A 23,475-nucleotide genomic window follows, 5' to 3' on the forward strand; every position below is an offset into this window, starting at 1 on the left:
CATTGACTGCACATGCATTAAAGCAATAGAAAATGTGCTGTTTTTTTAAAACCTTTTACCTTAACCTTAAGTTAGGCAATCTGCGACTCCATTTATAAATTTGTGAGTGTGAATGTGGCTCCAGCATAAAGCGTTTTGACCGGACAGAATGTCTGGAAAAGAGCTGTAAGTTCAACCCATGTTCCATGGAAGTCGGCGTGATTTGCAGAGCTAATTTCTGGTTGCAAACAAACATACAAGCGGACCAGCTTCCCCATCCATTCTGAAGAGAATCATTAGGATGTTCCTAGGATGTATCACCATGGAGGTGTAAAATTTCATTTTTCTGCTACAACATTTCAGCAGGTAGGCCTGAGAGGTTAGCTGCTCTGTTAGTTTGCCTTGTCTACTAAATATCAACACACGCAAACTCCAAAGTTCCCACACACTGTGGTTATTGTAGCCTCACACTTGCCACCGGTTGATAGGACCGTTGGTCGGTTGAGCACATAGGAGCTAGAAACATGTGCAACACGGCTATTCTGATTGTGAAGTTGACCCACAAACAACCATCAAAAACACACGCACACACAGCAGTCCACTGGCTATGTGACGAACAGCTTTTCTAATGAAAAGAACAGAGTGGGGATTAGAAACCATAATAGGACTAATATGGCATTGTATAATTGGGGTTTCAGTTTGGGGAATACCTCAGAACACCCTCGGGAGGAAACCCAAGAGGCACGCTTGGAGAACCTCTAGGAAAAAACAAGTAAGCAAACCTTTCACTGGGTAGAAGGAAATTCTTTATGGAAAAGGGGGAAAAAAAATCAAAGAAACCAAATAGTAGCTGCTTTCTAACAGCTCCCCAATCACATAGGATCCTAAACACAACACATCAACAGTAAAAGGAGAAGGAAAACCTGCCGTCTGTCATTACACACATCATTCCTACCTTGGGTACCTTGCCGCCAAGCTGACGTTTGCTGTGGAGTCCTATGTCCTGGTCATGACATAACATGCTAAAGTGGCGTGAAATTGTCCACCCAGTTGCCTGTCCCTCGTTACTTCCTTCTTCTCTTCCTCGTCCTAGAAACCCACCACCCTCCCCACACCACCCTGCAGCCCTCTTCTCCTCACTGCCTCCTGGTCCACAGTAAAAACCGGGAGGGAGCAGCCGAAGAGTATCGTCTCTGTCTCAGGATCGTCTCTGTCTCAGGATCGGCCGCACACGCACGCACACACTCGGAATCCTCTTTAATTGGCTTGTTCCAGCAACCAGGGGTGACTAATAAATCAAGGGGCTGAAATCACCTCCTGCGCTCCATTGATCCAGCAGAGAGGACACCGAGCGGAGCCGGAGAGCGCAAGAACGTGCACTAGAGGGAAGAAACGGTGTGAGGGAGACAGTGATCGAGAGCAGAAAGAGAGAGAGGGAAATGGAGGGAGGGAGCGAAGGAGGGAGAGCATTATGTGTGTCAGCTCATTTGTATTCAGTGCTTGTTTTGCCTCTTCATCCCTGCCTTTTTCCATCCTTCTATCCATCTTCCCCCCTTTATCTACAGTTCGTCCCTCCATTCCTTTGCCTTTCTCAGCCGTGAACCACGACCCAGGCGGGGGGAGAGGCAAGAGTGATGAAAGAATTCTGCAAACTAAGGGGCAGAGGTGCCGAGAGGACAGGAAGTGAGTTAATGACACATGGCTACTGATACAGAGACGCAGGAGGAAAGACAAAGACGGAGGCTGGCCACAGCAGATGGCCACTACACACATCTGTTCATGTTTTAACTGCAAATATCCCTACGATGGGAAATCAAAGTTTACCAAGATGATCTGGAGGAAAATAGAATGTTCCGCTGTAAGACGTATTCTGCTGCTGCAGTTTCCACAGCCTGGATCTGGTTGCAAGATGAAATGACATCAGACTTGCATCGCGCTTTCCAGGACCTTCAAAGAGGCTTTGCAAGAAAATCTGTCATTTCCATTCACACACCAATGATGGCAACCTACTGGGGCGTTCTGGCTACCATGTCAGCCCTTCTGACCAACACCAGCAGGCAAGGCAGGTGAAGCATCTTCCCCAAAGACACAACAACAGAGGCAGACAGACTGGGAATCGAACTGGCGACCAACTGCCCGGCAAACTCCTACCACTGTCACCACCGTCGCCCCGAGAGATTCTACGATCATCGTTACAACATCACTGTATTCAGCTTTAGTAGCACAATGGACTACTTAGCATACAACAAGGGTTTGCTAATATATTCCAAGTATAATGAGTTCACACTTTGGATGTTAATCAGTTATTCAGCCGGTTGGATGGAGTCTCACTGCAGCAGTTCCCAACACGCTAAAGTTCACAAAGAGAATCGGAAGCACAGTTGGAGAAGAGAGGAGAGAAGAAAATGTGACTTTATTGCAAGTCATTTATTGTCATGAAGCCTTAATTATAACCACAAACTTCAGTCCCCAACCAGCGCCTGGTGTTAGGCCTTGGAGATGCTCCCTACATTACAGCCAAGTAATGTAGGGAGCATGCGACTAGTCCAAGGACACAACGACGGAAACGGACACAGATTCAAACCACAGATTCCTGCCGTCGTCACCATCGTTCTGCGTGACGTTACCTTTATTTGGATCTCCTTCTCCATGAATGTCTTCATCAAATTTCTCCTGTTTGTCTCCATGTATAAATGTCCAGCTACATTAGTGGAGGTAAACCTAAAGGAGGAGAGTCGTTGTGTATCGGTTCTGTTCTGACTGGATGTTTTAAATCTTCTCAATGCGACCACCAACGAGTATGAATGTCTGTTTACTTCTCAAAAGCATTGTAGCGCACACTGTACTCTCAGACTTCTGTTAGTGGATGAATTTCAGTGATCAGAAACGGTGTAATGGTTTATCTGTCAACATGTTTTTATTGGATTATTTATCATTTAAAATGTTCCACTTTTTTAAATAAGAAATTTTATTAGTTTTATGTTTTTTTCTTTAAAAAAAATCAAATGACCTAAATAGAATTTTAAAAAGTTTTGATCAGAAGCCATGTATTTGGTTTGTAACATGGACCTCTACAGGAGTGGTAAAACAAGGTTCATCTTGGGTGTGTCTGTTGCCTGGCAATGCACACGCTTCATCATCATCATTATCTTAGAGGAAGTAGTAGCCTCTACTGGTCCTGTGTCACACTGACATTCCCTGATCAATATTTTAAGATTTGCTCGTTAAATAAATAGCAAAACAAGAAATGGGTCAAGTCCAGGAATAGGTATTTCCCTAAATAATCTGTCAGTGAAATCCACTGCTCTTCTCTGTTACTCCCTCCTAATTACCACCTAACTGGACCCTTCCTCCCTCCCTCCTCCAGTGCTGAGTCGGCTGTCCTGCCCAGTGTGGGTCTCAGTGGGATTGTCATAGCGGTAGATGAGATATGGCCTGAGCAGGGCGAAAATGAGAAATCTGCCAGTTATCAAGCCATTATGGCTTACAGCACAGCAGATGGCTGTCCCAGGGGTCTACTCTCCACCTGGCCGTGTACCCGGCCTCATCGTGATGTGCTTCCCCCACTCGGTCTCCAGACGCAACGGAGGAAATCCCTCCATGCTCCATACCTGATGTCTGGAATGAGGAATGCCCATTACAGGCGTTAGGGGTTAAGGATCTTAAAGGGGCAGCACTATGTGTGTTTCCAGGAACATAGTGCCGTTTCTTTGACGTAAAAACAGGCAAACCTTGTTTGGAAACAGATGAACATCACATCCTGCTGGAAACAAACCTGGAAATTTGGCTCTTGGGAGGCAGAAACTTTAAAGGAAGTTAACGTGAACTAAGTTGACTTTTTTGAAGTCTCATAATCCAGATTTGAAGGAATATGTTGTTGCTGACTTTCCATACGATCAAGATTAAGAAGAAGAGACTTTAAGACCTTGTAAGAAAATCTGGTTATCATCAGTTCTTTTAGTGGTTTCTAATTTGACTGTGAAGATTAAGACGTTATTGCTCAAAATGACCTCCTAGTTTATGGCTGATGTTGATTAAACCGGATGAGGTGAAAGCTATTCTTCCTCCTCTGTAAAGTGTCAGCAGAAGAGAGATTTTGCGAGGTTTTATTGAGAGCCTTGCATATTTACTTTCTGATTTCCTGCACAGCCATACAAAAAAGAAAGAAAAAAAAGCCAAATAATTACCATAAACGCATCAACGCAAAGGGTCTACAAATACCAAGAGACGGCTCCAGCTGGTGTGCTCCTGTTTTATGGAGATTGAAAAAATTAATTCCTTCTCATGCATTCGGATTTCTCGAGCTGTGACTGGCTGTTCCCACCGACCCACCCCACCCACTTACTCAGGATCCAGTGGAGTGGTCCCTTGTTTATTAACAATAAACCCCCGAGCCACAAAGTGAAATGATGCATGTTATTGCGATCACACCAGACGGGGCCCTAAGGCCGAGGAGCACCGAGGTAAAACTACAATCTCTCTATGATTAGATGTAAATGAGGGCGACGTAGATCAAGGGGGCGGCGGTCAGCTCCTAATGGTGGATGGCAGTGCAAAGCGATGTGAGTGACAGGTTGAAGACCTGCTCGGAAATCAGCTGTATTGGCGAAACCACGCCTAGCACAAGCTAGCTCTTAAACATAGCACTGCAAACGCTAAGATGGTGAATGTTATTTTGGACTACGGTGTTTGTCCTGCATTCATTTTTTTGTCTAATAACAAAAGTCAATGAGAAAATGTAGAGATGTTAACATGGCTAATTATTAACTGATTATCCAAGTAAAAAGTGTCTGAAGACGCCTATTAGTGACGTAGATGTATATTTATCAGATGATTTACTTTACGTTTCATCTACATAAATGTAAAGTACATTTGAACTCTGCAAATTTCAACTAGTCAGAGCCGTAAACCAAATGAAACGAGTTCAGGAGTATGAAAAAGGAAAAAAAACAAAAGCATTTCTGTTTTGAAGGGACAGTATTATGTAAAATTGACTTTTTTGAGCTTTACATCATGTCATAATGTTATTATCTCATCCAAAACATACCTGGAGCTTTGATTCTTTCATGCATGCTTGAGACGTCCTTTAATTTCCAGTGGCAACCGTTCAGCTGTGCAAAACACTCGGTCCCCACTGAGCTCCTTCAGACTAGCCAGCAGCAATTAGCAAACACCTTATTGAGCTGCACATCTGCTGAGCTCATTATATGAGCTGCCGTTCAGAGGAACGTTATTAAAGGGTGATCAGAGGAGCCGTGTTGTGATGACCAGGCTGAGTAAAGAACATCTGAAAAGCACAAGAAAAATCCAGAATAGATGATGAAAACGAAGATTTTACATGAACATTTACAGAGTCAAAACCAACAGAAATGGTCAACAATTGGCAAAGAAGCACAGCAAGTGTAGCTACAAAAGGCACAGATATTTGGTATGGAGCTGCTGCCAGGAGGCGGAGAGGTGGGAAAACAGCTTCTGTGTTCGGCAGATCCAGGATCAGAACCCAGAGCCGCCGAGGCTCCACGTTCAGACTCCCACACAGTGAGGCAGAAAGCCTCCTCTGGTGGGACGATCAGCAGCGGAGGCAGAGGAGCGGTGGGAGGATCAGACGAAAAGTTTCACGTCTTAGAAAGATTTCTTCCTCACGTTCAATATGCTGCGCTGGCAGTTCATGCTGGTCAATACTCCTACAAATGGAACCCACCTTTATGCCGTCTGTCCACCGGCATCGACTTCAACACCACAGACTCACCACTGGATCTGTCTCAGCAGAACAGAAACATCTTGTTCCTCTGTAGGGGCAAATCAGACTCTTTATAAGAGTAAAAATATTTAAACACAAAATAATAAGAAGAAACTGTACAGTAAGGGAAAATTAACAGTATAGGTACAAATGGCACGTAGTGCAATCATATATCACAATCAAATGATACCTTCAGTTGTTATAAAATTCTGTATATATCAAATATGACTTAATTTCCTTCATAGCTGAACAGCTTGAAATTGGGGCGCTGTCTCTTCAAGAAGCTCCTGCTCTTTCTGAAACTCCGTCTCCTGGAAGTCATCACAACATGGCTCTTCTATTAAACTTTTAACCAAGATTTTGCCAGCATTTCACTGAGGAGTAGATCATATAATGAGCTCAGGTGTTTGCTAATCGCTGCTGGCTAGTCTGGGGGAGCTGAGTGGGGGAGTGGCAGAGGAGGGCTGCTCTGTGAGGTGGAAGCTCGGAAACTGCAGCTCTGAGGAGGAGCTTCATCCTCAAAGGCGGAGCTAGGTCCAACTAAGCGTTTTGCACAGCTGAATGGTTGCCGTGGGAGATTTAAGGATTTGTCAAACACGTATGAAAGAATGAAAGCAATCTCCAGGTATGTTTTTATTGAAGTTTAATAACATTTTAATAACATTATGACATAAAGCTGAAAAAAGTTGATTTTTGAAGGGAGTTTACCTAGATGTGACAGGTAAAGTCACATCTAGGTAAAGTTGGTCTAACTATAAAATGAAAACAATCAATTTCAAGAGATCAGACATTCACCCAGTGGTGTTCTGTTGTTGTGTTTGTTCATTTCTATATTTTAAGAAGAAGAAAAAAATACATTCTTGTGTTTTAGTGTCTCTTTTTCTTCTCAACTGTGTTTTAAAAAGACTAGAAATAAATCAAAAGAAAGAAACAACCTGAGTAACAGAAATATTTTTAGAGGACGGATCAGCAGAGGCCAGAAATATCTTTATCCAAAAATAGTTCTCCTTCCCATCTGGAAAACTATTCTTACTTTGAGGCTTAAAGAGGTTGGCAATTTAAAACACTGCACAACAATACAAGCAATAATCAATTTCATTTGCTTGAATAAATTTCCCATCTGTGGGACAATAACAGCTGTTGATATGATTCATATATTTTACACTCTAAATAATATCTAAAACCTGAAAATAGATTACAACCCAAAAGTCATTGGAGTTTATTAGAAATCTATGATAGATCAGTAAAAAGGTTTTTTTTTCAAAGGCTTTTATGAAGAAAAACTGGATTTATTGGTGTGAAAACTACAGATATTAAACACAAAAGACACTTCACTGAGCTACATGTAATACATACTTTAACAAAAAGTTTCCTCATGTCCGCCCGCCCCTTTAAGGTCACAGGATAACAATAAAGCGTTCTAGTTTAACATATAACATAATTAGACCTCTTCAGCCTGGCAACCTGTCCAGACACCTCTGATTTCAAGCAATTGCATTGTGAAATCTTTAGGGGAGCGTAATAGTGAAAATATTCAGTCACAACTTTTTTCTTCTTGTAATAAACACGCTCTATATTCACAGAAGACGTGTAGCTGAGCTGAATGATGAAACTTTTGTTTAGCTCCCAGAACATGAGCTGTTTTCACACGGCAGCATCGGCCTGATGAACAGGCTGAACGGACGTCCTGAAGCTGAATCCTGCTTCCTAACTTTGATGGATCGTGAATAAGAGAGAACGCCGCCATGGCTCTATTCTAACAGAACGGTGCAGGGAAATCCAGGCGCGTCGCAAAGGTCCGATCATGACAACGTCACGGTAGATTGGGGTTTTAAAGGGAACGTCTTGGTTTAATCGACCTTCAGTGAGACAAGCCAAACGCCCCGGTTCCCCTCTCATCCCTCACCCCCATGGGAGGCTGGAGCCGCTGTGAAGAGCAGAAGGATGGAGGAAGGGCGGCTGATCGTAATGGGCATGAAGATTATCGAAAACAGAGACTTGAAATAGAGTTATTTAGGTCACGGGACAGAGAGACGGTTCATCTGTACGTATGCTGAGTGTTGTCGCTCTGAGCAGGTTGTGCAGACAGTATGCTACACGTCCTTCAGGCCACTTTGTGGGTGAGTCAGTGTGTGTATACTGGGTAGATCATATGCTACCTCTGGGTGATTATGGGTGTTTGCATGTGATGATGATGATGATGATGATGATGATGATGATGATGTGTCGGCTGAAGCAGTTCCTGGAGTTCCTTTAGCAGGAGAGAAGCGTCCAATGGAGAATCACAAACTCTTAACGGCAAGAGAAGATCCAAGAATCAAAGAGTTTTTGATCTAGTGGCTTTGAAATTGTTCTTACTTTGGGTCGTTAATAGCTTACCAAATCACATCTGGCTCTGGTAATATTAGTCAGTTTTAGCTTTATGGTTATGGTTTTTAAGTCACGACTGACTGGGTGGAGATAAAGGAGAGTTTTCAGCTCTCTGCTTTCAGTTTCTTCAAGAGGCAGTATTATGTAAAAACATCCTGTTATAATGTCATCAAAAACATACCTGGAGTGTTACCAGGCGCAGAGAGACAGAGGCCCATTTTCATGGCGTTACAGTACAAAGTCAAATTTCTTTTCAGTCATATTTGATATATAGAGCATTTTTTTATCAACTGAAGGTAACATAGTTACTTGATTGTGCTATAAAATGGTACTATGTGCTTAGAGAATACATAATGCCGCCCCTTTAAGAATGCAGTCATGAGCTGAAAGAAGTAAATAAATAAAGTTCTTGTTCAATTTAGATTGTTGGTGGATGAAAGAATTTACTTTCTTCCACCAGTCTTCCAGTCTGCTCACTACAAGGAACAGAGCATCACTTTCCACTCGGGTGTTGATCAGAAGACAGAAACATGCATGCCAAAGGGTGACTGAGAGAGTCGTAGCGTCCAACATGGAGCGACAGAAACACAGATATGTGGAAAGTGCTTGGCGTGCAACAGTGAGTAACATCAGCTCTCACCAATCTGTCGCCTGAGCGGAGGGAAAGGGTTAAACACCGACGGCTGCACAGGGCAGAGCTCGGCCTGATGGGAAACACGGCTCTGCCTAATTAACGAGCAGTTTACAGCGCCGCTCAGACGAGCCGAGGCGACGGGGCCCACAGCGTCCGTCTGCAACAGCCGCGACTTTGATGCTGATTTGAGTCAATGATGAAGTAAGTCACGCTGACATCAGGCCGCACGCAGGCCTCTGAAGGAAGACACAATCGGTGGCTCGCAGACTGTGCTGCCAGAGATCAGTATCGAGGACTGTTAACAACAAAGAAGGACGCCCCTAAATAAAATCCTCTCTAACTTAAGTAGAGTCAATTAGTATTTGATTGCAGTATCAGCATCACTGTCAAGTAACGAACTTCAGTTGTTACAAAAATAGCAAATATGACTTCAAAGAAATTTGACTTTGTAATTTAACTCTTTGAAATTGGGCCTCTGTCTCTTTAAAAACTCCTGCTCTTTTGAAAACTCCACCTTCAGGAAGTCATTACAACATGGCTCGTCTATTAACATTTTAGCAACTTTTTTAACTGCAATGAGCTCAGATGAGTGTTTGCTAATTGCTGCAGGCTAGTCTGAAGGATCTGGGTGGGGTCATCAGGGGGGAGGGCTGGTCTGTGAGGCGAAAGCTCAGAAGCTTGGAAACAGCAGCTAAGAGGAGGAGCTGAGTGTCGAAGGCGGGGCTAGATCCACCCAGGTTGAATGGTTGCCATGGGAGATTAAAGGATTTCTCCAACAAAATAAAAGAACCAAGGCAACACTCCAGGTATGTTTTTGATGAGGGGAATAAGATGATTTTATAAAATACTGATACTGCCCCTTTAATATTGTGTTATACCCATCATACCAAAACCAATGATGTCGGACATTTGAGCTTTTCTTGTTTTAAAACAGAAACATAAAAAAAACATGTTTCCTCCAGATTCTGGTCATTCTTTTACCTCATTTTTTTAAACCTAGAATCTTCTGGTGCCTTATCTGTTGTATTTAGTCACACCGATGTGTGAAGTGATCACAGCCACTCCCAACCGCTTCAGTGTCACTTCTCACAAAACCTGAGAAAGCAGCGACACGCTAACAGGAGGCGACAGCAATAAAAGGCCATGTTGGTCCAGAAAAGAGACGGCAGAGGAAGAGAAGACTCTGCTGAAAGCTCAACATGGTTCGAAATCTGGGTGTGTCGTCTTTCCCCGTATATTTTCAGTCGGATAAGTCAGGAAAACGATGAACTTAATGGACATTTTTTCTCTGTATGCAATTTTAGCTTCGTTTCTCAAAAGATCCAATTAATATTTTTAAATTTTTCACTTACAAATAAGGATTTTTGACAGACTGCAGGTTAATTTGTCACTTTGCCCATTTTGTAATCACTCATTGCCTTTTCATCTAGTGCCACTCTGTTTAGGTGAATAATTTTAATGACTGACATCACAGAGTCATTGTAGACAGGAAAACAAGAGAAGTACATTTCTGCCAAAAATTTTTGCGATTAGTCTCAGAAAGTTTCTAGGAAAAAAAAAACAAGGCCATTTCTGAGTTTGAAAAGCTAAAAATTTCCAAGTTTTGATTTTCAACGTTCGTCCAAATTATAAAAGAATTTCATTTTTGATTCAGAAATGTCCATGTTTTGGGGGTTTTTTCCTAAAAAAAAACTTCTGAGTTTGATCTCAAAATTTCAGTTTTTTTTTTTTTTTTATGGAAATTTACTCTATAGTTAAAGTTTAAATTCATTTTTAATATTTATTAACTGACTAAACCGTAAAAAGGCACAACAACATAACCCTGATTTAAGCCGTCTCTCTTACCGTGTTGGGTTCTGCGGGGGAGTGTTTTCTCTACATTTTCAGGGTGGCAGGCTGACGGGATCCAGCTGGTGCTCGTCATCTCCAATCAACAATGGCCTTAAATAGGAGAGGCTTCCCAGAAGAAGATGCCAGATGGTTCCGCTTCTACAGTGGTACACTCTAGCTCTCAGTGCTGTCTCAAGTGTCTAACTTGTTCCTGACGCCTCTCCCATCTTTCTTCCTCCTAGAACCAGCCCTGACCTCTCTCTGAGAATCAGATCACCTGGACTACTTGGCCCTCGCTGTTCGGCTTGGCCGAGCCCCTGGATTCCTCCACCACCACCACCCTGCTGCTGCCTGTCCACCCTCAGTTACCTGCTGGAACTCCCCCACCTGGAGACCCCTCGCTGCCCCAACTGCTGTACCCTCCTCTGCTCACCTGAACCCCCAATCCGTAAGCCCTCATCAGGTTACATCATCATTCCTGTCATTATTCCTCTGTCTAACTGCTCACCCATTTCTCAGTTCCTCCTCTGGCCCGGTTCCTCCCTGCTGCCGCTGATCTTCACCTCTCCATCGTTTTCCCCATTACACCTTCCTGTTCAATAAATCTGTAAACTGAGTTTGGGTGTCCGTAGTTGTTGCTTGCCTTCGAGTCCTGGTACCTCTCATTATGACATACCGCCTTTAAACTAAGACCCTCAGTGTAAACTTGAGTTTCTTATATAATGTTTCTGTTCCAGAGGTGAAGCAAAGGGAAACGTTTTAGCTTGACTGACATCTTCAGTCCACCGTCAGTCAGAAGCAGCGATCTGGACCTGGCGTCATGACAGGATCCATCATACGGCTCGACTGACAGGAAACAAGGATTTGTTGGAATGTAGATGTACACTTTGTCCATGAACACCATCTTATAGTAAAAAACAAAAGTATGATTTATTTTCTATTTCTCAATGGTTCATACAAGAACATTTTTAAAAAATGCAGTTTTACTGCCAATTATCAAATGACTAAAGTATATTTTCTGTTTTTTATTGCCCTTTTCTTCTTTTCCCTCTGATTTATTTCATGTTATTTACACGTCTAGTCTCTCGTTTCAGCTGACTTCCTCTCCTCTTCTCTGTAGAACGAACCTCCTCTGCCTGGTCTCTGCTAAAATAGTTTGTATGATATCTAAAAATATATTTTTACCAGTGTTCATCATCACCGATACATTTCAGAAATTTAGAGTTTCATTGAAAACATCAAAAGTTTTTTTGTCGCTCATCTCAGAAAGTGAACTGGATCCATTATGTAAACTCCATACACATAGCGATACATGTTACTGAAACTCTTAAGAAATTGATACCATCATTCCAAGCAAGTAAAGTTGGAAGGAAGGAAAACGTGTGGTGGGAAAAGTTTCAAGTTCATGTTAAAGGTAACCTAACCAAATATGAGGACGCTTTATAAAATATCCTTTTTTTTGTTGTTTTTTTTAAGAAAAGAAATAATCTTGCACATTATTTCAATTTCTGATGCACAAAATTTTGGGTTTCCATTATGTGGAAGCAATGAAAATCAGAATTACAAGGAATAAAACCTTATATTTCATTAATATATAATAAATCTATATACGAGTGATACTCTCTGAAATGAACGACAAAAATTATTGAACTTTCCACTATATTTATTATGTATTATAGATGTATCTGTATGGTTTTCAACATCATTACCTTTCTAAATCAATGGCTTACATCATTTTTTGCTGTAAAAAATGAATAAAAGGCTTCTTTTTTGCCAAAAGATGATTTAGGCAAAAGAAAAAGACTTTAGCCATTATTTTTGGAAGGTGATAATATTATATAATATATTTTTTATTACTGCATTGATATACAAGAAGCATTGTTCTCCTTCCAAATAATCATAATTCTCTCCACATGTGGTTGCGGGATGAGGGGCCAATTAAAGCCCCTACAGGCCGTTTTCCTAAACTCACCAGAACTCCATTAGCTCAGTTCACACACGGACAACGGTCTAAGGAGGCCTATCAGGCGCTCCGAAGCAGACGTTCCCTTATCTCTGCCGCAGTAATAAACAGCCATCAATGGTAAATGATGATGCATCTCAAAGGGATCCAATTCCACCTGACTTCAAACACCGAGTCCTTCAGCGGGGAGCGGCTTTGATGTGGCCTGTCGCTGCGCCGCTAACCGTGGAGCGCTCCTTTTACTCCAGGCTTCTGCTGCAAATCCACCAGGGAACGCCAAATTCAGTAGTTAGCAGACTTATGAATGTCATGCTAACAGTTCAAAGTATGGATGAAGTTAATTAGATATCTATATTTTAAATTTTCTTGCCATTTCTTTTTTTTTATCTGAGGAATGTCAGGGATTTGATAAATGAGCCATAAAAATGTACTTTTAACACCGTGAGAAAAGGGTGAAAGGTGAAAGTATTGCTTTCCAACTCCATCTTTTCCACTTAAATTTTTATTTATCCATTTAGCATCTGAAATGTGGCATGTATAAACTTGGTTCATTATTTGACTAAAGTCTAGTTTTTAGAAATGCACGAGTCTCAAAATAAATGATCAGCTGCACTTATTTTGATATGAATATGATTATTTATATTTGTCAAAAATAATTGCAATGGCAATAGAAAGTAACCTTATCTAAAGAGTCACATCTGAAGCTGAAACTAAATTATACTGGGATGGAAAAGCTTGGAGGAGGAACTGAGAAATGACATGAAAATCAGTTTTTAAAGAGTTTTACACAGAAACAGAAGAAAACAAACAGTAAAATCAAAGCATGAGGCGAGTGACAATCACACAACAGAGTCTGGGAAAGTGATGCAGCTTTTTATTTTCTGTCAGCTTCTAAGTGAGAAACAAATACCAAGACCTGATCACCAATCAGATTTGGTTTTTCCTCAACCCTAAACCTTTTTAATCCAGTTTACGTTCAAAATCTGACTCAATCAAATGCAATTAAAAACCGACCCGCCCTGCATTTGGAATCGAACACAAAAACGTCTTTAGTTCCAACCAATCAAACTGAGTGAATCAGCGATTATTTGCTCTGTTTTATCTTAATCGACATTCGAAGACAAAGATGTCATTGCAAGAAAAAAATATTTCATCACTAAATCTCACTTTCATCCAGTCACACGTTGGTTTTCTTGGGTGTAGCCATTCTCTCTCAACAACAAACACATCGTCTCTTTGACTTGGGCAGGAATTTGTTCCAAAAAACTCATTTTTTCCCCACATTTGAACTGAAACTAAGAGGTACTGTAATGTCTTTTTTTTTTTTTTTTGCAAATTGATGTGTTTTGTTCAACGTCCCCCAGATGTGATGATTCTGTCTTGTTGAAAAGAGCCGTAGTTCTCTGTAACTCACACCATTCGCCTCTGTTTTGGTTTTAGGAAACTGCCGAGGCTTTGCATGTTGTGGGAGCTCTGAGACTTATCAGCATAAAACAGTGTTTCCTGATAAACAGACTGTCCACACTGGGACACCCACCCACTCATCTCACAGTGTGGCTATGTTTATATTAGCCATTTGAAATGAAAAGGAAAGAATTAGGGCATTATAAGTTCACATTTTTAAGCACAATGTGTGTATATCCATGTACTTTATACTTTCCAATGATGTCAGAAATGTTATTTATGTGTATGTTGATTGTTGTGGTTTCTAGGTTTGGTTTTCTCTCTTTCTGCAGGTTTAGAGGCAGACTTTCCCCTTTTCATGTCTCTGTTCATTACATCTGAAATACACCCAGAGATAGTTCTAATAAAGTTTCATAGATGTATCAAGTGGAGCATGATGGTGAGAGCCGTAACGCTACGCTTGTGAAAGTGAATCTGTTGGGCCTCACCTTCACACTAGAACATCAATTTTTTAGTGCCACCCTGCTGGGCAGGAAATATAAAAGTAAGAGAAAAATCAGAAATATTTTAAAAGTGATTCACTTTTTAGACTTCACCTCATTACGTAGGGTGTCTGCTGAAGAAGTCGTCAGTCTTTTCTGTGATTTTATGATCATTTTCAGATCATATTGTGATCTGAAAACGTCTACTGTTCAGCTTTGTAGTTTTGCATATGACGCAAGGTTACTATGGTTACATAGACAGCAAAGCACCGAAAAAGTAGAGTTCACTCTTTCATTTTTCCTCTCCATGCTGGATTCATTCTGTCATTAAATTTCACCTCCCATTGGATCAACAGTGGCTCCACAGCCTGACATTTGAGCCTGAATTCTCCATCAGTAATCCTCTGAAGGACTGGCCGGAGTTTGCTCTGCCATTCGTATACAAATCAAGCCGGAACAGCAGCAACCGACACACGGCGTAGTCCAGCTTGTTTACAACTCCCAGTAAGAGCGCAGAGATCCCTCAGCATGCAGACAATCTGCTGAGTCACTGAAACTATCCGTTCTCGTACCCCTACTCTCCGGCCAGCTGTATCTCCCTTCGTTATTCTCTACTAAAAATATCCCCTCTTCCATCTCTCTCTTTCTCTCTCTCTGCCTGTTATATACAGAGAACGCCTTGTCTTTAGGGAGCATGACAGCAAAAAGGGAGTTGCCGAAGTGTAATATCAAAACAAGGGTGTCTTCCACACCACGTACTAGAGTTTTCACAACCGAGACCAGATCGCTTTCACTGGAAGGAGACGCGATCGATTGAGTTGCCTCATTTGACCGATCCAACTGCACGGTAAGTACCTATAGATTCAGAATTACATGGAATGTAGTGAGATCAAAAGGACTTTCCTCTGCTGGATGCAGAGTTCAGAGTTCAGAGTTTCAGAGACAGTGGTGGCTAGAAAGTTCTCAGAGTTTGGGCAGTGCAAAATAGTGAACAAGGATTTCTGTACTACTCACACCTCAACTGCCTTGGTACTGATGCTTTGCAAGTAGGAGGGAATTACCACAGAAGAAGAAGACAGAGAGGAAAACCTGTTGGATAGAAGTCTGATTTAAAGACGCAAAGTCCGGTGGAGTGATTTTGAAGTAGAACCAGATGAGATGGTAGAAAACATTAAACAATCTGTACTTGTACAGCCCTTTATTAAGTCCACAGGACTTCTAAGTACTTCACACTACATTCAATCATTGAAGGTATAGGCAGTCTGATTTTTTTTTTATTGTCCTCCCATGTTAAAGTCTGACCATTGGTGTGTCCCATGACTCTCACATCATGTCATGCCTTGTCACTGCCAAACCGAGATGCTTGCAAGCTGAGGTCGTGCTCTGATGTAGCGTTCCGGGCGAGGCCGCTTGGACTTCGTTACGGTTTTGGATTCGCTCCTCAGTCTCACCAGCAGCTTTCAAACAAAAACAAATCTCCTGAGAGACGTGGGACCCGACAACAGACGACCTACAATTTCTGTGAAAACTTTACCAACAGAAGGGATGATTGAATTTTTCGGAACCATTTTTAACTTTGTAGATTCATTTTTAGATATGTATATGATGCTTTGAAAAAATCTGCATGCGTACCTTAAAATAAATCTTCAGGTGTGCCTCTGAATTAACTCAAAAGTCATGACATCATCATAATCAACTTCATTAAGTTAAACTTTAAAGAATCCAAAATTATTCTGCCATTTGAAAACCATTTTTGCCAACCTAAGCTACATAAACCTAAAGTTTTAACAATCCTCACCTAGTCTGAACATTACTTCAAGGATCTTCCAGAATCAAGAGGAGAAAAGACACATTAAAAATAGAAATCTAACAATATCGGACAAAAAAAAAAAAAAGTCAATGAATGGGAGCAGAGATGTCAAAACAATGTAGCGTTTATTTGATGTAGGACGAAAAGGCTCTCCATTAACTATTTGTGTGATTCCTGCAGGCTACGCACATTTGAGGATAAACAACACTACATTATGCCTCCCCAGTGGCTGCTCATGCTCACTGGAACAGCCTCCCACACAGTGCAACACACACTCCGTTTCCCAGCCTGAGGCTTCCTCAGCTGCAGACGGTTCGTAGTGCAGGTGAACGGGTGGAACGTGAAGATGGAGGATAAACCTTCCACAGTGAGGAAGATGATGTCCTGACAGCCACATATGTTACTCTTGAAGTTAAAACTGAGTGTTGGGGGGGAAATCGGCTTTACTTTATTGATAAAACTGAGTGATGTGTGATTAAAATCTTAAGTCTTGGCACAACCTGATAGTCAGAAATCAATAGCTTCACACTTTGTCTGCATCAGTTGTTGTTGTTCTGTAAGTACCAGCCTGGATGCGATGTGGTTCAGAGAAATGAATCCCACAACCTGCGTTCTGAATCACCAATCAATGCCAAAGTCACACACAACTTATCTTTAAATCAAAAAGTTAAAAATTAAATATCCCAGCTTTACACTTGGATTACTTGAGTCAAAAAAAAAAAACTGTTACACACAAGATACACACATATCTCAGGCTTTTACAGCATCACCAGATGCACACCGCATTGCTTCAGACCCAGCGTTCTTTGAAGACAGGGAGGTCTTTGACTAGGACAGAAAGTTCAGGATAATTGTCTTTCTACAGTTTGCCGTTGTGCTTCCTTATGTCGAGGAAAATCCACAGGCTCTCTCTGTGTTTTGGTTTGTCGTGGCCTTTTATGATGTCAAAGGTCAACTCTGCCATTTAGGGATCTATCAGGCCAATGGGTTTGACTTTTCCCCTCTAAAGGTGAAATGCTGTGAATGCTGGGATCTGGAGTTCTTTTACCAGTTCAGGCATCAGAAGTTACACACTGCTATTTGTTGTTCACATTGTTAAACGGTTGAATCTGGAAAAAAACTACTGGAAAACTCCAAAACAGCCGAAACACTGAGTTTTGTGAAATCAAGGTTAAACCCACACCTGTTCAAAACGGCCTTTGATTAGAAGTAAAAGGAAAACTGATCAATGTATCTGGTGTTTGTTGCTTGTTTCTCGATTGTTTTCATGATGTAAAGCACTTTGAGATGCTGTCCTTCTGAAATGTGCTTTAAACATAAACTTGGTTTCAATCCCAACAATGGGTTTCAAGTTATCTTGTCGTGGATTAGCATCTGAGGCAGGTGATTTTGTTACCGCTTAGCACCAATCTGCGGCGTGTGTTTCCTCCAGTCCCTGTCTGACATCAGCAGCCTGTTTGCTTTAGTCATCCCAAATGAGATCCAAGATGGCAGCACCACAAGCTTTTGTTCAGCTCGTTGTAGTGGAGATAAAATGACAGACGACCGCAGCCAGATGGCAAGCTGTTCATCTTGATCTCTTGAACGAGCGCTTAAGAAATGCGGCAATGCGCCCGCCCGTTGTGCAATATGTCTTGTTGTGTCAAAGCGCGTCTCCGTGGCTCTAAATGATCCAAAAACGTAAATGCAGAGAAAAAGATCTGTCAGACTGTGTAATTTTTCAGCAAACGAAGCAGCGTGGTGTTGCAATTTTTAGACACAATGTTTTCACTGTCAGCTTGTCGTACTGGAAACACTTATTTCAAGTTTCAAGGTACGTTGCCTTCCGAAAGTCATCAGACATCTTGGACTTTCTCACATTTTGTCATTTTACAGTAACATCTAAGCGTCTTGAAGTAACTGAAAAGCACTATAAACATGTAATGTATTATTATTGTTAAAATTATATACTTTGGTATTTTAAGCAACAACACAAAGTTGTACACAATTATGAAGAGGGAGAAAAAGTATTTGTGATTTTAAAGAGGCAGTACTATGTGTTTCCAAGAACAATGTGCCAGTTTTATAGCACAGTCACGTAACTGTTACCTTCCCTTGTTTTAATGACTTTTTTAAAGTCATATATTAGATATGACTTTAAAGAAATTTGTCTTCCTTATGACATCTTGAAATTGTACCACTGTCTCTTTAAGAAACTCCTGCTTTTTCTGAATCTCTGCCTTCTAGATGTCACCTCAACATGGCTCCTCTATTAACCCTTCAACAACATTTTGACCATTGTTACACTGACAAGTAGCTCCTATAATGAGCTCAGCAGATTCGTAGTTCCTCCAGGTGTTATAAACGTGAAAATTTTCCAGCTGTATGAAAAACAGTGCAGAGTTTTCTCCAATCGTAGGAATGGAGATCAGAGGCCTCCCTACTCAGCTATGAGCCAATAAATAAGGGGAAGCATTCTGACATCTTTAAAGCAAGTGGACAAGCAGAAGCCAATGAAATAAGCCACTCTTGGTCCAGAAAAGTTTCATTTATCAACATTCATAAAAACACTTATGAAATGCTTGTTCCACGTTCTATACAAAGTGGGAACATTTGGGACACACAGACATCTGGCTCTTCTCCCTGATTCACTGCTGTGAATCACTGGTTAGGAGCTATATTGTGTTTGTATTTGTGCTGAAACATATTTTGTCTTTGGCATTGGGTGCGTGTGTGTGCCTGTGTGTGTTTGTCAGGAAACAAACCAAAAGTCAAAAGACGCCTGAGGAGGACACTAAAAAGGCAGCTGCTGCCAGAAAGGAGGTCTCTTAGCAAGAAAACACAGACTATCAACTGTTCTACTGCAGTCACAAACACACAGCGACTACTGGGTACGACGAAATACACAAAAGGCAACATGGTGTATTCTCTCACAGACTGAAGCTCAGTGATAAATTTATCTAGACGGGGCATTTCAGTTCATTGTCTTCTAATCTGTTAAAGAGGCAGAAATATGTTTTACGAGACACATGGTGCCATTTTGTTACCTTCAGTTTTTATAAAAATGCTGTAGACATCAAATTTGACTTCATAATTTAACACCTTGAAATTGGGTCTCTTTCTCTTTAAGAAGCTCCTGCTCTTTCTGCAACTCTGTCTTCAGGAGTTTCAGAGAGAAACTCAACATCATTACTCTATTAACCCTTTAATAATGTTTTTACCAGTGTTTCACTCAGAAATAGCTATTGTGATCAGCTCGACAGACTCACAGTTCCACCAAGTTGGTTGCTAATTGCTGCTGGCTAGTCTGAAGGAACAGAGTTGGGGAGTTCTGGAGGGGTGTGCTGCTCGGTGAGGCAGCTCAGAGGAGGAGCTTCGTCCTCGAAGGCAGAGCTAGGTACATCCAGGCATTTTGCACAGCTGAATGGTTCCCAAACCTGTTTAGTGTGTTTTTATTTAAACTTCTATGCAAAAAACTTCATGGCAAAATTGCTAATTATGAATTTCTTTCAAGTCATATTTCTACATCATTTTTATAACTTCTGAAGGTTACATAGTTACTTGAATGTGCCATAAATTTTCAGTATGTGGATGGAAAACATAATACTGTAATTAGCTGAACATCAATATCTATGTACACATTGCTCCTTTTATGTTTTCTTCTGACGGCTCAATGCTAACATCAGCTGTTAGCGCATGAAGCAAAAGTCAAATCTCATGTTTTTGAATACAATGTAGCCAATAAAACTCATTCTGGTTGCAATGTGGCAAAGTGTAAGAAAGTTAGGATCCTTTTGTGAGAGGCTGTAGTCAAACTTTAAGAGTACAGTCGACATATCATCCAATCCTCTATGGCAGCCCAGTGCTGGGCTAAAACACAACCACATCGCCTGTTGACATAATGGAGCTAATCTTGTCTCGCTATTTGTCTCACTATGACTGAAATGTTCATGGGCTCAGGAAATGGAGACGGGGGGGGGGAGAGGGGTTGAGAGGGATCACATTATAGGGTCAGTGTCTATTTAAAGCCTGTGAGCGTAATTAGCCCCTAAAAACCTCTCTTTCCTCGCCTGGGGACGGACATCAACAAGGTCAAACAAGGTCAAGAGTTGAAAGTACGGGTCGTTAGCTTGAAGTTAGCTTATTTCTCCACTATATCAGTCTCTTTGTGATGCCTGTCTAGAAATTTTTATTTATTTTTTTCCCAGAAGATGATTAACCGTAGCTAAGGCCTGAGCTGAAGAAAAAGAATTTAAAACAAAGTGACAGAGCGGAGCTACGGAAGGAAAACAGCTCGGCTTTGAGACAACAGCTCCCTTGTCTGTAATTGTCTCTCCACCGTGCGGGATCAGGCTGTCACAGGGACTTATGCGAACCCGTCCTCATCACATGTCAACACTGTGAATAAAGTTGAAATAAAGGTTGAAGTGGAAACACAAAAAGTGATGATGTGAAACTAAAAGCTTTGCAGCTAATACATCACTATGGGCAAAAGTAGAAAGAAAGAAGCTCAGAAATGTGGTTGAGTATTTTGCTTTATGTGTTGGCAGTTTTGTAATGATTCCTATAGCAGCCCATTAAAACTGTTTAACGAGGACATCTAGTGGCCACATTGTTTTCAGCAGTCAGGAAACATACCAAGGTTAGTAATAATAAAATCAAACTTCATTTCAAGAAAAGTTTACTCATCGTGAGCATGAATATCATTCATTTTGAGCTCTTTAGATGCCGTTGATCTGCTTTCAGGGTGTGACGGTTTAAAAATAACGTATCCCTACTGACGTCTAAACATGTTTTCTTCTGCAGTTTTTAAAGAAAGGGTCGATCTTTAATCCAGTTAAATGGCACAGCAAATGTCTCATGAAGCTGGTGGACAAGATGGCCGATCAGGTGAGAAAAAACAATCCTCCTTCTAATTGATTGAAGTTTAATCATTGCTAATATTCATGTTTTTTTTCTTGCTCTTCTGTTCTCCAACTAAATATGTCATTTTTATTCAATGTCGTCGTGTCCAAATTCAGCCCCAAGGGTACAAACTGCAGTGAGCAGCATGTGAACTACGTTATTTTTAGCTTTTTGTTGTTTCTTTATGTTAATTTTTTATGGCCGCTGGAGGCCTGAGAGGAAAGGGGTGGAGGGGGGGAGCTGGATTTTCTAAACTGGGTCGTTTTTACCTTTGTGGAACTGCAGTTTGAAGCCCCTTGGCTTCAAACCTTTAGACTTAGCATCTGTAAGTTGCCAAGTCCTGAAACTTTTAGGTGTGTCCCTTGTCCTACACACTTGAATTAAATGGTGAAACTGCCTCACTAGCATGCAGTCAAGCTTTACAGAACTCTGCTAATGAGCTAATATTGGAGCCAGGTGTGCTGAAGCAGAGAGACTTCTAAAAGCTGCAGGACACTGAGGACTGGAGTTTGAGACCACTGCCTTAACCCATTGTTCCGACTTCAATGACTTCAATTTTTTTACTTTACTTGTGATTGTACCAGTTTTTCCCTTTGGGAGATGTGCGACTCTTAATGCAAATCAAATCAAGTAGCTTACATTGCTTATCTTCATGTGTACCATCTAGTTTCTCAACCACCTAGTTTGTCAAATACCTTCACTTTGTCTTTGCAGTCCTTGGGATGTTGGCTGTGCAGGTGGAGAGAGACCCAAAGACGGGTGCCACCGTCATCAAATCAGTGGCCCCCATCTCCTCACCTCCTGGTGCTGCAACATCTACAACCATCTTTGACGATGGGAGGAAGAGCATCCACACTGTTGGCGGTTCGGTAGGCGAACCTTCGACCGAAGAGCTTGGCGAGATATTGACCGTCATTAATGACGTTGGGATGACGGTGCTGCTGGATGACGTAGCAGTAACGCCAAACAAGATAGAGATTACCACTGGGAATGTAGAAAGAAACAAAAGTCAAGATCACGTCCTGAGTTTCATCACCCCTAATGGCACATCAAAGGAGGACTATACACAGTTGGACAGCTCTGGCTATAAATGGGAAGCTGAGAGGATAAAAGAGTGTGCAAGTGTTAGAATCCCAGATAAAGAAACCAAGATCGTCACCAAAGACACTACAGAAATTCTGGAGAACATAGAGGGTCAAAGCCTGGAGGAAGATCCAGTCACCCTTGTGTTCCTGGGTTACACTGATGCAACGCCTGAGGAGGATCACAATGAAGAGGACTACGAAGGCATGCTCACTGCAGAGCGGGTCATTATTACTGAGGACGGTGAAGAACACGTAGTGGAGCCAGAAACCACTGCTTCACTACAATCGTCCTCGGCAAGCAAAGGAGAGCAAGAGACTCAGAAAAAGACTCAAGACACGACCCTTCAGGATGTTCCACTGAATGATAACGCAGAACCTGAAACCCAGAGAGAAGACAGTGTTGGGAATGACGGCGGGCAGAAGAAATGTCGCTGTTGCTCTGTCATGTAGAAGATAACTAATGGAAGATGGTGCATTTTTAGACACGTATTTCCCTTGAGCTCAGTCTTCATCAAAGTTAGATGTATCTCTGCTTCCCCCTCCTAGTGGGCAGAGCACAGAATTTCTTTTTCAAGACTCAAGCAAAAAAATTTGGTCATACAACAGCCAAAAGAATTTGATACTGTATGTTTGGGGATTGCTGTCTGCATCATTTTTCATGTTTTTGCCTGGTTTAATGTGTAATTTGTCAAGTTTTATGTTCTTGTTAGGTATAAAAACTGTGACATCTCTTGACTAGATGCTTCAAGAGTGCAGTTGCCACAAAGAACAAAAACATGGTTGTGCCGCTATGGATACTTTGGTCTAAGTTTGCTAATGTAGGAGGGATTGCTGAAAAGAATAAGGAGATTTTAATATGTTGAATTGACTTCAAATCGGACTGCCTTATTGGATTAAATTTATTTCTTTTATTGAGGCTATTTAATAACTTTATATATTACATTTCTTACGTTTGTTGTATAACAAGAACACCTTGTGCCTACCTAACTCCTAACGTCTGTGCCTTTTTTTTCAATAAATACAGAACGAATAAATAATCTTGATGTAAAGTTGAATGTTCTATTACATTGTGGTGCTAACAAAGGCGTGTTTTGAACCCTCTTAAACCTACGCATACAAAAAGGTTTAACCGTGTACTAATCTTTTATGTTAAATACAGCTAACCAGCAGGACAAATAAAATCATCTGGTAGTGATTCTCTACTCACATTCTGAGAAGAAATGGCATCAAAACCCCTAAATCCTCTCAAAAAGAATTATCCACATTATTCCTATATTTCATAATGCTATATTCC

General features: G+C 41.3%; 1 protein-coding gene and 1 long non-coding RNA gene across 2 annotated transcripts; both read left to right on the forward strand.

Moving 5' to 3' along the window:
- Positions 1-10,440: 10,440 nt before the first annotated feature.
- Positions 10,441-11,170, forward strand: LOC106929482 (uncharacterized). Its single transcript, XR_015764015.1, has 3 exons — positions 10,441-10,720; positions 10,796-11,001; positions 11,073-11,170. It is a non-coding gene; the product is annotated as an uncharacterized LOC106929482 (long non-coding RNA).
- A 3,522-nt stretch (positions 11,171-14,692) lies between these two features.
- On the forward strand, positions 14,693-23,230 carry LOC106923460 (uncharacterized). The gene is made up of 3 exons (XM_014996490.2): positions 14,693-15,249; positions 20,998-21,081; positions 21,811-23,230. Exons 2-3 carry the CDS (start codon positions 21,033-21,035, stop codon positions 22,629-22,631), a joined length of 870 nt encoding a protein of 289 aa, XP_014851976.2. The 5' UTR covers positions 14,693-15,249; positions 20,998-21,032; the 3' UTR covers positions 22,632-23,230.
- The last annotated feature ends 245 nt before the right edge of the window (positions 23,231-23,475 follow it).

The sequence above is a fragment of the Poecilia mexicana genome, unplaced genomic scaffold, assembly GCF_051168715.1.
Source record: "Poecilia mexicana isolate PSO_F unplaced genomic scaffold, ASM5116871v1 scaffold_8, whole genome shotgun sequence".
Taxonomy (NCBI): Eukaryota; Metazoa; Chordata; class Actinopteri; order Cyprinodontiformes; family Poeciliidae; genus Poecilia; species Poecilia mexicana.